The sequence below is a fragment of the Centruroides sculpturatus genome, unplaced genomic scaffold (genome assembly GCF_000671375.1).
Source record: "Centruroides sculpturatus isolate CEXI.00-Female unplaced genomic scaffold, Cexi_2.0 scaffold12, whole genome shotgun sequence".
Taxonomy (NCBI): Eukaryota; Metazoa; Arthropoda; class Arachnida; order Scorpiones; family Buthidae; genus Centruroides; species Centruroides sculpturatus.
The window spans coordinates 1,289,122-1,305,661 of NW_019384438.1; the positions used below are offsets into that span (position 1 = coordinate 1,289,122).

At 36.2% G+C, this 16,540-nt stretch overlaps 1 protein-coding gene across 1 annotated transcript in view; it reads right to left on the bottom strand.

Annotated features, from left to right (window-relative positions):
* LOC111620038 (GTP-binding protein REM 1-like) overlaps positions 1-16,317 on the bottom strand; it is a 33,695-nt gene extending 17,378 nt beyond the window's left edge. Inside the window, exon 1 of the mRNA XM_023361883.1 lies at positions 15,400-16,317. Coding sequence (XP_023217651.1) covers positions 15,400-16,240 — 841 coding nt within the window. The 5' untranslated portion in view covers positions 16,241-16,317. The remainder of the gene's footprint in view (positions 1-15,399) is intronic.
* Between the last annotated feature and the right edge of the window lie 223 nt (positions 16,318-16,540).

Consider the following 16,540-nt stretch of genomic DNA (forward strand, 5'->3'; position numbering starts at 1 on the left):
AATAGTTCATTGATAAATTTGAATATTCCTTATTTGAATTTTAACCCCAATTTTAAAAAAAAAAATTGGTATTTTAAATTTTTACTGCAAATAACAGGCACGTTCTTCTGTAATTTAATAAATAAATCTCGGCAATTTACTTATGATTTCGGATAATACAAATTTTTTTTTTCAGTTGTAACCCTGAATTGTTTCCGATTCTTAAAGAAACATGAAAAAATTTAACCTTTATTCTCAGACTCTCGATTTATTTTGCGAGAATATATGATAAAAACCAACTTTACTCGAGTGTGAAAAATATTTGGATAAGAAAATTTATGGAATTTGTTCCGACTTTCAAAAAAAAAAAAAAAGTTAAAAAAAAAAATTGTGCGGAAATCATAATGAACATTTTTCTACAAAATACAGCCAGGCTAAGTGATTTTATTAAATTCGAAATTAGGCAAGACCTTGACGAGGCCAAACCCAACACTACTCGAAGTCGATCCGAGAAGTTTGATGAATGTAGTGAAAAAACTAAATACAGAAAAAAAAGAAAGTGGAAAAGTTATTACAATCGCAGAGCACGCCAGAAAACGCATCTGCAGCTGGCGTTAATCAGCACGCTTCTGGTAAAAGATTTGCTGCAACTTTAGTGAAAAGAGGCAACAGAACTAATTGTTGCACGCATTGTAAAAATGAAAAAAAGCCTTTAAATCGTGTCCGAGTTTATAAAAGTCAAACTTAACTACTTCCAACAATTTGTCCGAAGTAATCGACTTAAAGTTGCCAAAATGCCAAAGTATATCCTCGACACAATTAAATGGGGATAAAGGTATTAATTAATATTTACCCGTCTTACGAATCTGTTAAGAAGGCTAAATTAGAAAGTGTTACAGTAACAGAAACCTATAGAGAGATATATTCTGATTCTACGAGTAATTTACTTATGACTTCTAACACTTCACTTCAAATTTACAGACATCAGAACAGAAAATTATACGTTGTAATTCGGCACAGTTTCGAATGACACGAAGAATATACTGTCACCTTATTAATTTTCAATTTAAAAAAGAAATAAAAGAGAATACAATAAAGAAGAGTTTGATCACATTCAGAAGAAAATTGAATCACTCCACCCTACGACCGTGATAATTGGAAATGTTGAATTTAAAATTAAACACGTTCTTTTCTTTACCATGGTAGACTCGGTAAACTTTACTAGTGGTAAGTTTGCAACGCGCTAACACTCTTCATCGCAAAAATACTACATCTCTCCAAAGAATACAAACTAATTGGCTTCAGTAAATGAAAGAGAATGTGATGAAACACGTGGCCTATGTACTTTTTTCGCAAATATTTCATTTCTCGAATGCTTATTACACGTGATAAATAAACTTAACACTAAACCTAGAACTAGAGAAGCTCGTGAAGGTAACGAAAAGAAGGTTCAGAACAGGAATTATTTTTCGACAAATTAGGAAAGAAACGGCTTTATTAGTGACTCAATTAAATTTATCTGCTATTTCGTGAATGACGGAAATATCTCGTGGAATTTTTAACGACTTAAATTAAAAGATATAACAGACATTGAAATTATTAAAAGTTTTTTTTGATATTTCAGGTTCTATATCAATTTAGAAAAAATAAAGTACACGGCTCAATGTGCGCTAAGGTCTACGAATAGTTTTCTATTCCGGTTACTATTCACAAAATCCTCATTAACGGAATGAGTATACTGTAGTTAAAAATTTTATTCCTTGTATTAACCAAGTGGCAAGAGTAAGACAAGAATCAAGAAAGGACTATAAATTTTATCTGGAACGCGGTGAAAGGAAAATGTCTAAAGCGAAAACAAATAAAGATTTCTTCCTTTGCTCCCCATTTCTTCTGATCCTTCTATTTTGGGGTGTCGAAGTATACGGTAGAGGAAGACATCTTCGTTTTCATCCGCAAATTCCGACGACTCGTGTTAGATGGCTGTTTCTCAACGGCCGGATAACAAATGTAATTCTCGACAATACTGTATTACTCTTCCAGATGCTAAAGGGGATCGTCAGACAGAAACAAAGTTTAGTAGGTTAGATATTTTTGGAGGAAATGCGATTAGAACGACCGGCGGGTAAAACTATTTCTTCGTCTGTAATCCTTCCTCAATCGCTCTATTACGACAAGTAAAGCAATTAAATTAAAGATTTTTATTTGTCTTTACATTCCTAAATACCTCTTTCGTTTGTGAGAAATTACATTCGTCGGCCAACGGAGTAGGCGAAGAGGGAAACTTTCCTACATATGAACTTCTGTTTATCATCGCTAGAGGGCGCCACTGGCAACGACACTAAATATTTTAGACTGAGAAATTACAGAATAATTTCTAACGTTTTCGAGTTAAAATTAAAGCCGAAGTAGGTTTAACGAACCCAGAAAAATGCCCGAAGTACAAATCGATTTTAGCTATTAATCGTTCGACTTTAAAATTAGAGAATTCGGAGTAAAATCTGAAAATTTCGGGTAAATAAACGGGACTTTTCCTCCTATTCCGTACTAATTACCCGTCGTTTCGTTCCGCCGACGTAACGTCTATCAATCGACCGATTCGACCTGCCATTGGCGTACCGGTTGGTGGCCAATCGACGACTTCCAGCCAGTTTTCGTGACAGGTGAACGGTAACGCGATCGGCGGTGACGCTACCGGGAACGGGGGGGAACATCCCCCTTTCTATTTTCGAACGCCGCCGTAATTTGGGAATTATTAAAATCGTCGCTCGTACTACGCGACTAAATTTAGAAAGCGTGACGTGTCTTTTTTTCTACCCGCCCGTTTTTCTTTCGTTATTTTTACCATGCCGGATTTCTGCACGGTGGCGGTTGCCCCGGAAACCTGCGATAAATAGAAATCCGGTCGAATCTACACCTCGACCTTCTCCTTCCGACCCGCGCTTATCGCCAGTGGCCGAGAAAGGGGACTTCGACCCCGTTCCCTCGCCACAACGTTGGTTTATCGACTCCGGTGTCTATCGGAAAGTAAAATGATCGATAACCCCGTTTCCACACCCGTCCACGATAAGGCAAACGGAGAAAATGACAAATGTCTCGCCACTAAATAATTACTTATATAATTATGACTTTACCTCGATATTACGTTCGAAACTCGATGACGCTGTACGGAAGATTTTGACAAAATAATGTAAATAAATAGACGAAAAAGGGGCGATTTATAAAATTAAAAAAGCTACTCTAAAATATTTTCTGGTAACCAGCAGGGGAGACGATATTTGGCTCCACACGTGTTCTGTCGAACTTTATCTATTTTTGTGAATACACGCCATCCCCGAGACGCGTATTATTGTTTTTTAATTGTAAAATGTACACCGTGGCATATATTTAGAACAAGTTTTTGGTTCCAATAATATTCTTTCCGAGGATCCGACTCGTTCGACTTACAACCTTTCTCTAATAACTCGAAACTCGAAACGGAAATTCATTTGTGCAGTATAATAATTAAGGAAAAAGAGAATTTTTCTCTCTTCTTTTTCCGCAACAGTTATACTATTTGACAAACGAATATTTTCTCTCCTCGTAATTAAACAAAACGCAGAAAATTATCGTTTCTAAAAGAAATTCCAATCTGAGTTTTTATCACCGAAAAGTTTGTGTACGAACGTTTCTAAAACAATAATTGAAAAAAATATTTACTTCGTTAATTGCTTTATCGTTCAATTAAATATTATCGATTTTTACCAAAAAGAAACAATTAAACTGCGAATAATCTTCGACGATTAAAAAATAATAAAAAATTAATTAGAATTAAGTGTGGATACGAAAATGATCGTGACTAGGCCGTAATTAATACACTCGAAATATACGAGATACAGAAGAAGATTGTTGGAGTTTGCTGTAATGGAAATGAAAAATAGAAAGCTCTTATCCATTAAAACTTTCGATGTAATTTTCACTTACCTTAAAAGCTTATTTCTTTTTATTGAATATATATATAAAGTGTGCTTGTGTTTTGCTAGGTTTACTCCCGCAAAAGTCTTCCACTTTGTTTCGCGACGGTATGTTATAAGTTAACTATTGTATTCCGTATTAAAAAAGAAGTCCTAGAAGAATATCTCGGAGCGATTTTTAAACTTTTAAATGAAAAATTCCCCTTACTTCTGGTCTAGATTATAAACTTGGTACCGATATTAACAATTCGCGTGTACCTTAACTTTAATTCTCTCTCCGGCTGTTGACAACCCTTTACAAAAATTGAGAATGCGAATAGAATATTAAAACGATTTTCCTTCTTTACGGACATATTTTGCTTCTATTTTTCACGTACAACTCTGGCATTTACCAATTTTTTCTGTCTATCGATATACATGCGTTTAGCCTGTATTTCCAAAACATGCAGAATCGTATAAAAGTCTTCTTATAAAGCACTTTTTAATGAATTTTATTAAGCATTAATTCATAAATATTTGTTGATAAATAATAATTTTTAAAAAATTAATGTAAATATAAACAAATATACAAAAGGTCGACTCCTAATAACGCTATCTCGTAACAATGTTTTAGTGAATCGCACGAAATTCTCCATTTTACACCCGAAAATGTTATGAAAAAAAAGCCGAAAATTGATGCACTGTACGAAAGAGGAATTCGAATTCTCCCCTAACCGGCACGTAACACGATTACAAAATGTTTCTACAGGTTGACACCACGTAATTCATATAGCATTACAGGAGAATTACAATTATGATATAAATAACGCAATGTGTAAGTGGAGCGCGGTGCTTTAATGAGCAAATTGTAATCTCTCCGACCAGTCGATAGACTTAACGAAGCGTAAAGGAGTTTCTATGTAATATTTTGGTCGTCCCGTAAGAAACAAAAAAGATTAATGAGAATCATAAATAGACGAAGCGAATCTTCCACTAGGATTAGCCAATGGAAAACAAATATCTGTCGATATAATTGCACCAGACGTTGATATCGGCGAATTCCCTTAAATTACTGTATATATATTTTGAAATGACATCTTATAAATGTTTTTATGTGCGTTTCCAATCGAAAATACGATCGAGTGTAACGTTAAAAGGAAAGAAAACTGTCGATATTGAATCAAAATGGCACGCAGTCTCTGACAATTGTCGGTTACTTCGCTATTCTCACTCACCACAAAACGAATATTTCTCTTTATAGTTCCTTCCTATTCAAAGACAATTTTCCTAATAAAATGTGGGAAAAGTCTACAGATTTGTTAAAGATTCTTTCCACTTCTAAATAAGATAAAAGTACAGCTGCTATACTAACGAGGAAATCAATTGAAAAATACTGTTCTTATTTGTAAAAGTAAGCTATTTAATAATATTTGAATCCAGTGGATTACGATCGATTTAAAATATATTATTTTGCAATTTTGTTTTGGCTTCGGAAATCATTTATAACCGTGAAATATTTAAGAAATATCCAACATAAGCGAATCTCGCGGACGAATTCGAAAATAAAAGCGTTAATATGGCCAAATGGAAAAATTCCCGTTACAAATAATACAATTTCCTGAAAAATTAATAAAGTTTTTCGACGTCCGAAAATAAGATTGTCGTTAAAAATTTAATTTTAAATACACATCAATCGATTTTTCAGCGGTTAATACATCGATCTCTGTCGAGAATTTCGAATCGATGAAGAACATTTTTCTGATAAAAATCGATGAGTATCACGCATTAAACCAGTACAAGTGAAAATTGCAAATCTTTTGCATCATTAACTACTCGGTTCGTTTCGTAAAATCTGCGTAAAGTCTGGAAATCTGAAGACAATTTTCTTCCCATTCGAGATATGATTTTTGAATCCTGCTCATCGTGCGTTATCACATAGTTCCGAGAATTTTTTGTGACGAAATCCAATAAAGATGATTAAATTCCGAACAAATTTCTGCTCAAATTATTTACCCCAGTCATTTTAGGTATAAGTTACTCTAATTGAAGTTTTTTTCTTTTTTTACAGAAGCTGTTACTAACTATCACGTGTGATCATTTTCCTCTAGAAACGAATGCCACACCCGCCTTTCTTGTCATTGATTCATATTTTACTACATTCATTTGTTTATAGAGTGAAGTGTAACTTTCCTTTCCTTACTGTTCGATAACGATAATTGATCCGATAGGTGTGTCTAGACAAATGATAAGTTAAAATAAATTACGTAGAATCTAATTTTTATTCAAAATATTTCGAGAATATTAAATATAGAAAATTGTATTTTAATTAAACATTATAACTAAATGATTTTCGAGAAAGTTTTCGTAATCACGTGATTTATTACATGACTGTTCTAACAGGGAGATAGAAACTACTTTTTCCGATATTCGAGTTTATTCAAACGTTTCAAAAATAATTTATGTGACTTCAAGAGAGAGAGAGAGAGAGAGAGAGAAAAAAAAAGAAATATTTCTTTAACTTTCTCTATATAAATATTTACGAAAGTTGCATATTTTCAGACGTTTGTGAGGAAGGAATGTGATTTATAATCTCAGCGGTTCTTTTAGTAACCGACGTCATTTTTCTTCGTTCCTTTGTGACGCGACATTTTCGGCTCGTGACTTTTGCTTGGGAAGGTTCTAGTTGAGGTTTATTCGTGACCTCTTCCCTGTTTCACATCTTGATTGTGAGTTTATCGCTGCGAAGTAATTCCATTTACCAGCATCACCTGACAGATATAAATTATAAAGGGGTTCTACAATTTTCAAAAGGGCATAAAATATTTAAGACATATTCTTGCTTTTAGAAGATAGAATTTTATTTAAAATATATGTGCTGTTTCCTCGCCACAAAACAGAATACAGAATGGGCCAATTTTTTAACTGCTCTCTAAATTAACACGAAATAAAGACGTCTTCCGAGCTGTAAAGATTTTCTTACAGTAATCTACTCCGAGATCGTGAACAGTTTATTATTATAGATATTCGTAAAGAAAAAAATGTGCAAAAATAAAGAAGAAATTAATTTTAACCTATCCTATCGACGTTCCTAAATATCCAAGAAATCCAAAACTGATGAAAGATGTGTTTTCGTTAAAAGTTGCGAACTCGTGTTCTCTATGCGAAAGTTAATTAAGAAAAACTTAGTTGAAAAGCTTTTTTTATCACCGTTAATTCTATCAAATAAGATAAAATTAAACTTTTCCTTCCTTTCGTCTAATGAAGGAAACAGTTATAAAAAATGTACAAATTTAAAATACCGCCTTGGGTTTTTTTTACAGAGCGAGAATACTTTTTTAAATACTTGGAAATTAATTAATTATTTATTATTTTGTTTCTTTTCTTAATCAAATTTCGAAAATTTTCCATTCCACTAAAGATTTTCGATGAGAAAAATCAAAAATTTGTTAGATTTGCATCCTTACTAAACAATAAATTCGAGAAAATAAGATACTGGAATTATTTTCTGGAGAGGAAATATACGATGCAACTTTCACCTTTAAATCCTACAAATCCATTAGGAGGAATCCGACTCTCGGATAAGCATTCAGAGGTTATTTTTCCTCCCCCACTCACCTCACCTTAAATCCTTCGATGGAAATTTAACACCTGGCTAAGCTCCGTTCTGTCGCAAATGGGAAAGACGAGTACATCTCGTTCGACAACCTGCCACTTCTCTGTCTCTCTTCTCGCCCCTTTGATTTCTCCGTACATCCTCGAAATCCGGATGATTCCGGATTCGATATTCTTCTAGATGAGCAGAGTTTAAGTTGTTTAGAGTAAGGATCTTTTTATTATAATTAAGATTACAGAAGGTATAGCGATTACACGTAAGAAAATAGAAATGATAACATTACTCTTTATTTTATATTTGACTTTTGTTAATTAATTTGGCATAGTCCGAACGAAAAAAAAAAATAAATTTAATTAACGATACGGAAATAATTCGTTTAAAATGCTATCTCGGGTTAAAGTTCAAACTGATAAACAAGAAAATATCTTTTTCTTTGTTCATATCCAAGTGAGTTCCTACGTAAACATTCGCATTTTAACATTCTCTTAAAATAAAGAATTAAATATAACTCTCTTTAATTGACTTCGTCGAATCATAATTGTGCTATAATTTAATAATTTCGATTAAATTAAGGAAATTTTATTATCGTAGTCACATATTTTCGTATTTAAACAAGGGATTAAAAAATTTCCTTTAAAGTAGTATCAGTTGCTTTATATATACAAGTATAACGAGAATGAAAATTGCAAATATAATAATTTTTAATTTAAGAATTTCAGAGGAATTAGTGTCAATGATTGTAATAATTTGTAAATATTTGGTATCCGCAGCCTTTAATATAATTACGACGGTTTAAATAAATTATTTTAAGCATTTATTTAAAGTTTTTCCACATTTTGTTCATCAGATCATAAAAATTATCAAAGCTTTTATGTGAAATAATAAATATCAGCTCCATTTTGATATAAGATTTAAAAGAAAACAATTTTGGTACTTCGAGATAATTTATTTTAGTACATTAAATGCAAGAAACTTTAAACTAAAATTCGGCAAAGTTTTAAAATTTAAATTTTACTTAATTACTTTTAAGATTGTTTTTCGTTTAAAAGTTTCGAACGAAAGAAAAGGAATTTTGTTTTTTAGGGTAAGTTGTCCATTACCAAGCGATCAATCAATTAAAAATCAGTATCGATTTGGTAGAGAATGATCAATCAATCAATTTATTAAAGATAAAGTAAATACGCTACTTTGCATATCGATCAATACCGAGACGATATGGAAGAAACTGTTGTGTTCGATCCATATTTAATAACTAAAATAAATGATAAAAGTACTGTACTTTGATAAAACAAAAATTACATGTTTTGCATTTAATGGGCATTAAATAACAGAAAATTCGCGCATGTTTTGTCTTCTCCGCGTATCTTTTGCAATAAGTGCAATTAGAAAAGCGAACTGTTTGTAAAATTTCGAACCGAGACGAAAGAGAAATTTATCTTTTTTGCGGATCAAAAGTTGAGAGTTTTCTGTGAAGTGTAGCGAAACGGTAGGAAAAACCTTCCAACTTAATCGTTATTTAAATTAGTTAAACAAACAGCGATAAGAGTTTTCTATATTCAATACTTTTAATTAAAATACTCTCCTATGAAAAGTGGCTTTTTTTCTTCTCATATATACATGAAAATTCGTTATATCCTTTCATATATTCTTTTCAAAATCGTATCGAGAGTCAAATTCTCTTAATACTCAAAATATATTTGCGATAACATAAATATATTTCGTCACATTCGCTTCCTTTTATAATTATAAGTGCGTATTCGACCGTCGGATTCATTACCCCTGCAAGTCGTCCTCTCCTCATAACTGCCGAGCAGAAGGAAAAGTGTTATTGGCAGGCGTCGCTTCCTTCCTGGTACCAATAGTGACAGGAACAAGAGAAAATTCTTTTCTTCGAACTAAACTGTCGGTCGATGGAAACGCTAATGACCTAGTGTTGGATTGGAGGCGATTCTATTCTGTACTAAATACGTCACACTGCCAACGTTACAGTTGAGTTAGTAAAAAAAAAAAGAAAATCTTTTAGAAACAGAGTGGCTCCTTCCCTTCGTTAGTTTCTTATTCTTTTAGGCAGACACTTAGAGAAAACAATCGAAAAAAGCGATTTTAAAGAATTTTTAAGTGAGTCTTTTCTATTATTTCAAAGTACAGAAAAATAATGAAAAATGTATTGATTTAAATCGAACATAATTTTTAAAAAACTATGTAAATCAATTTATTCTCTGAAATTTTACTAAATGATTTACCTTTTCTATTTTTGTTTCTTTAATAAAACTAGTATTATTTTATTATCTATCAACAGAGATTAACAACATTTCTATGCTATAATGTTGTATTTATCTCGGGCGTGGATATTTCTTAATGAAAGGAGAATTAGATCAATACTTAAAAGAACAGTAATTAAACATTTAACAAAATAATTTTATTTTATTTATTATTAAGAGTTTAGTATATAGCGTTAGTTTTAAGTGTTTACCGGGAGAAAGAAGTTAAAAAATCAGTTCAACCAATATCGATTAAATTTATATATAGATTTTTATTTAATTCAAAAGTATTTTGGAAACGAACTGTAGTAGGATGAAACGAAAAACCTATAAATATTATGGACAAACGTAGCCGTGAACAGTTCACGATTTAGCAAGACACGTCATTGACTGATGTCGAGAGAGAATCTTTTTATCCTTAGGGGGGTTCGTTTAATAGAGACGAAAGTTCCGCACGACGGGACACATCACGTTCCCAAGCGAAAGATTCTCACCCACGAATCACATTTGTTCGATTTACTCTCGTTTGTATTGTTTTGTCGTTACCGCATGACGTAACAAAATTGCAATTTATCGATTCACCTTATTATACAATATATCGACCGACTGAAGTGTCGAAATAACGAGATGACGATTCAAAATTTTTATTATTTTTCCCCCACTTATCTTATGCTCTTATCTGTTTTTTCCCCAAGTATAAAGTTTCGACTGGATAAAAAATAGGACAAAAATAAAGACAAACAGCTTTTAAAAAAAGAAAGGAAATTAAAAAATCTCACGCAAGTGTTCCATTATTGAATGATGAATTATATATTTCAGCGTGGGGAAAAGGACTAACAATAAAATACAATTTTTAATAATTCAATTGACGATTATTTTCCTATTGTTCTTTTAATTAAGAGACTGATCTTGGTTTATTATTAATATAACATCTAAAACTAGTCTAAAAATGCAATTGCTTATTATTTTTCCATTGAATAAGTTATTTCAAAAAGCATAATGGTCTTAGTTATAGCGAAGAAACCGAATAAAGATGCGACATGAACACGAAGAATGATAAGAGTCGAAGTAAAATGATACAAATAATTATTAAGACGAAATTTTCGAGATAATTAAAATGACCTTTTCTTTTTACAATTCGACTGGAAGCATTCTGAACGAAATTAATGCTAATTATATTTAATGACGTTAAGATACATCTAGCTTTCATTAAGTTAGGAAAGAAAGGAAAATTATTAGATTTCGAGTGTTAATTTTCTCTGTAGGATATCCAACAATTCGTCGAAATTAAATGTTCTCTTTTTTATATTTACAAGATTTGAACTAATTCGAGTAATTAAATACAAGTTGAACTTTGCGAATGGAGAGTCTCATTGGAAGAGTCGGAAATTTGAAGCAGTTTTTCAAATATAAATGTAAATAATCGAACGCAGAAAAACTTTTAGTGTGTTTGCTATATTTAATAATGATGTAGGAGCGTATCCACCACAAGTGGATCAGTCATCTTCATTGTTTTTTTCTGATATTTGCATAAACTAAACTTCAAAATCTAGATACCAAAAATATAGTTTTGTTTATACACTCTTGAAATTTATATATATTTTCATTCGCGTGAAAACACGCTTTATTTTATGTAACCCATTTTTTAAAATTTACTTTTATGTAAATAAAATACGGAGAAGAAGTCTACTGTGTGTGAAGTGCCCACGTTCTGGCACAAACTAGGCTAAGTGCAATAAAGATATCGAGAAAACGTTCGGTCACTTTTGCAAATCTAGATTTATAACGGTACTTTTGAAGGATGATAAAAATATTCAACACATTCGTGATCTACTTTCATATTTTCTTTGCTACAGCAGAATAGTTTAGTAGTTTAAAAAAAGAATACAGTATTTGTTTTGTCGGAATATTATAGAAATATCTTAAATTAAAAATGAAAGCATTAGGCGAAATTATTTCATCTATTTGTATTTTTAACTCACAAACTTATTAATTCAGTTGCATAAATTCCCGTCGTGGTCTTCCGAGTTCTTTAAGTATAAATGCATTGTAAGGCACCAGCAAGACCAAAAAATTCAATTTTAATGCAGACTCGAATCGACAAAGTTTATATTTGGCATCCATCTAGAAATGCAAACAATTTATCAAATTTTCTCTCGCTCATCCCCAGATGAGCGTTAAAATTCGACTATATCTCGCGGACGGGTTATAACTTCATCTCATGATTTATTGTCCATTTTGATACTCTATCGTCCGGTCTATCCTGCAAGACATAAAATAATAAAGAAGCTGGAAATTTTACGGAAAAATATTGGCTGAAAATATAAAAATTTCAAGGCAAACGATTGTCGTTTCTGATTTTCGATTATTTACAGCGGCAATTTCGAGAAAACTAAATTTATTTACGTTTTTTTCTTCGGATTCCGGTCGTTCGTATAAATTACTTTTCAATCTTTTTTCTTAAAGCTGTTGCTCATAGTGTACGTTACGTTCTTTATATATCACGCTTTATTGCTTTAAATGACTTCGTTGTTTACATTAATGTCATAAAAACCATGAGAAAAATTGTAATAGATCTTCTTTAAAGACCCTTTGGGACACAAATCTTGGTCAAAACAAAGCGGCCGTAAGGGTTTGGAGTCGAAGATCCACAAGTTTAGTGTCAACGAACCTTATCTCGTCCGATAGAAATTTTTCATCCTTTCGAGATTTCCGGATTCCTGCGAGAATCGAAAATGGAAAACTTCTTCACCGTGTCGGCATTTATATGGAGAGATCGCTCTTCTCCCGTCCGCTAACGAGAATACGACGTCTGGCAATACTTCGAACGTGTATTAGCGTTGACAGAAAGACGAATGTCGCCCACTCGTTCGACGTAATTCGAAACGAAAACGGAACTTTGTCACATTTGTAGATCAGAAGCGGAACGAGTCGTCGCTTCAGCCAAAATTCTGACACTTTCGATAAATCAACGGAGTAAAGGTAGCGCCGCTTGGCACCACTTTTGTTTGTTTCCAGTCGCTAAGTAGGCGAGGACGCTCCTTATTCACCCATTGACCCATTGACCCGCTGTCTCCTTTGGCAGAAATCTCTCCCTAAAAAATGTACAAAGTATTCGACCGCATTATCTCCGTCTTCCAAAATTGGTCGCCATACTTCTAAGCCGCGCGAGGTCACTCGGACACTCACCTTAGAGAAAAAAGGGCGGTGGCCGGACTCGGCACTCGGTATCCATTACTACAAAGAGATTCCACACCCCCTCCAGATAATTACGAACGGTGGTAACGAACGGGGGCGACGACGACCTACTTTATACAGTTTTAAAGAGTTGACATTAACCAACTTCGAGTAAACCGCGAGACTCGATGTACCGTGATGTAATGGCTCCGTCGTCTCCACCCAAGAGTTAGGAGATCAAAGAGAAACCATTCAGTCTTCGAGAGCATTTTTTTAAAAAAAATTGACACGTGTCTCCCATTTTATAGTATATTATAGACCGGTATAGAAGTTTTAAATTTCTCCAATCGTTAATACTGTTAATTTTCTCGGGCAAACACGGCAATAATACTATATTCGATTACCGATCAACGGAATTACGTGTCGTCATATTTTAATACGTTAACCTGGATTTAATTCTGTAATTTCCATTCACACCCCTATTGTAAATCGACTTTATCCAAATTAATCTGTACGTGTCAGATGGGAATGATGTATTACGAGTAGTAAGGTTTATCAAAATATTATATCCAATGAGCGGTAGGGCAGTATAAGGGGTGGACGAAGCCACTTCTTAGCATCGATTCGCAAGTGTGGTACCATGCAAATCTTCTGTTACGGAGAAATCGTCGCTGCCCTACTTTGTTTCCTAAGGAAGGACACGGCGCCATTTTTACGTTCTTTTTTTGGCTTAGAGCCGCTCGATGTACTCTAAATACATTATTTCCACCGGGTTGTCTTTCGAATTCCGATCGGATCGATGAATTTCGGACTAAAATTGGTGACGTATTTCCGGCGGACGAGGCAAAGTCGATTACTTCCGGGTCGAGTAATACAACTATTTATATTTACTCCCGGGAATTAACTATTTTTACGCTTCCTATCGAGTTTATTTATAGGGTGTTCGGGGAGAAATTGCCTTTGTTGGCGGTCGGTCTTCCATCTCTAAAAATTACCTCTGTCGTTTAATCGTTACCAAAAGTTTATTTACTCGCAGACGAATCATTAGACGACGATTTTTATCTCGGGTGACTAACCCAAGGTTAAAGCCAGAATGATGAGAGAAGCTGTACAAGTTAGACAAATAATATAACGTGTTATAAGAAAGAAAATAATTAAATTAAGATTCTACAGTGGAAACAACGAAAATGGAGATTAATTGTTAAAATTGTAGGAAAAATTTTCTAAATTACAATAATAAAAATGTATCGATGAAAACAAAAGGGGAGATAAAACACGCGTTTTAATTGGTCGACGATACTTTTCGCCGGGAGATCTTTATTTCGTCACTCGTCTGGCGCCTCCGTCACGTTCTTCGTTCCATCATAATTAATAAAGGGTTTATTTTTAAAAGCACAATTAACGATTATGATTTATCCTCTTGTAAAATCTGTTTAGATAAGGCAATTTATTTTTAGAAAGTGCAAACTTTCTCCTATCCCCCCTCTCTCTTTTTCTCCGTTTTCTTAGAAATGAGTCATCCGGCCGTAAATTTAAACAGAGCCAGTGACGTATTAGGAAATCCCGAATCACCTCGACCGGCGACGAAATTAGTCGTTGGCGCGTTAACTAGAGACGCGTTACGCCACGTCAGACGGGTTTAACCCAGTCGAAACCTAACATGGACGTCGCGGGTTGTTAAACCGGAGGTTTACAGACCGCGCCGGAGTAAAAAGTGACGATGCGCAGAATCGCTGCCAACCGGCTTTACCAAGAACTCGACTCTACGCGTCATCCGTCCGTCCGTCCGTTCGGTGAATCTCCAGCCGTAAACTCCGCTCTGACGCACAACTCTTCGACGCGTAACGAAAAAGCCAGACTGTCGATTTAGTTCGATTTAAAAAATCAGTTACGCACGAAATTCGTGAACCGAACGTTACGCTGCGTAAGGCGTAAGCAGAGATGCGCCATTGGCGACGTAAACTACGCGTGGCGAGAAGGTTAAGAAAAGGGACGATGCTAACAAACTAAGCCGGATTTTCGTTTCTACAAATACTCTAGTAAAAAACAATTGCCAAAGATCGATCCGTCGACCCATAATTACGGAATTAGAGTCCGATAGTATCGGCGCGGTACGAAGGAGAAGGTAATAATCGATACTGGAAGCGTCTCTGTTCTACTTTCACCGTCGTTCGATAAATTCGGAACCGTAGTTGCTCCGATTCTAGAATGCGACTTTCTCGCACGGCCACCCCAACCCTTTTACAAACGCATTAAAGTACCGAGTTAGTGCCTAAGATTTGGAATTAATCACATTCCGACGCGTTTGTTAGAAGGTGGGAATGGACGTACGGAAGAACCGATGCCACCCATTTGGCGGGAGAGAGGGCGCGAAGAATCGAACGTGCCTCTCGCCCGAGGCTCGAGAAAAGACGAGAGCGCCGAGAGGAAGAAGACTTACCTAGAGAACTGTCGTAGGCGCAGATGTACTCGGAAGTGGTGAACTGCTCTACCAGGGAAGACTTTCCCACGTCGGGGCCCCCCACCACCAGAACTCGGTACTTGACGGGTTCGGGGGCCGAAGCCTGAGCGCACTCCTCTGCCGGTTCTTCGGCGGGTACGATCTCTGGCCGAGCCCCCACGGCAGGGTCCTTTCTGGGGAGGGGCTCGGAGGTGACCACCGCCGGGCACTGCTGAGATCTGGAAGCACCGTTGCTGCCGTTGGAGGCCAAGCTGTGGTTGGAACGCGACTTGGAGCGAAAGGAATCGCCCCGGTTGACGACACCTTTGGACGTGACGCAGAAGTTTCGCAGACGCAGGATCTCGGACTCGTCCCCCGGAAGCGGAAGCGAATGATTGGAGGCTATTCTCTCGGCCCCCCCGCCTTCTCCGGGCATGATCAGGTCGTTGGGTATACTGGCGATTCTCTGCCTGAAGCGGTGAGTGGGGTCGAGCGACTGGGGCCTCTTGGCCGTCCTCATGGACTGCGACCGACCCACGTTGCCTCCGCAGTAACCGTGACTGGCTCCCAGTCTTCCGTTGCTGGCGTTTCTTCGCATCCTACCGTGACTGGGGGTCCTCTGCAGGCCCGAGGCGTGCACGGCCACTTCTTCGCACGAGGCCAGGGGGTCGGGGGCATCCACGGTCAACAGGATGCCCGGCGTGGAGTTGACGCTGCTCCGGGGCGACAGAGCTTCCCGATACCCCGGGCTCCGGGGAAAGATGGGCGCCTGGCTCCCGGTGGGTTGTTTCCTGATGGGTGGGTTCCTAACAGCCGCGTCCGACGCGCCGTCCAAAGTCATCTCGGTCCTCTTCGGATGCTGACGTCTGGATGCTGACTCGCCGAATGCGGAGCTTCTGTCGCTCTCTCGATTCGTCTCCTTCCCTATATTTCCTGGCAACCTTCCCGCTCACGTGACCGCTCCGAGCCTGCGCCGCGCCTCCCCGCCCGGCGCAATCTCGGAACGACCGTTGCCAACGCCGCGCCGCTCCGACCGAATTTCGCTCCATCGATTTTTAAGGAGACGCGTGGCCACGCCCCCGATGTCTCCCCCGCGCGCGTCGCCATCGAAACTACGCGCCGAAACCGGAATCGAAGGGAA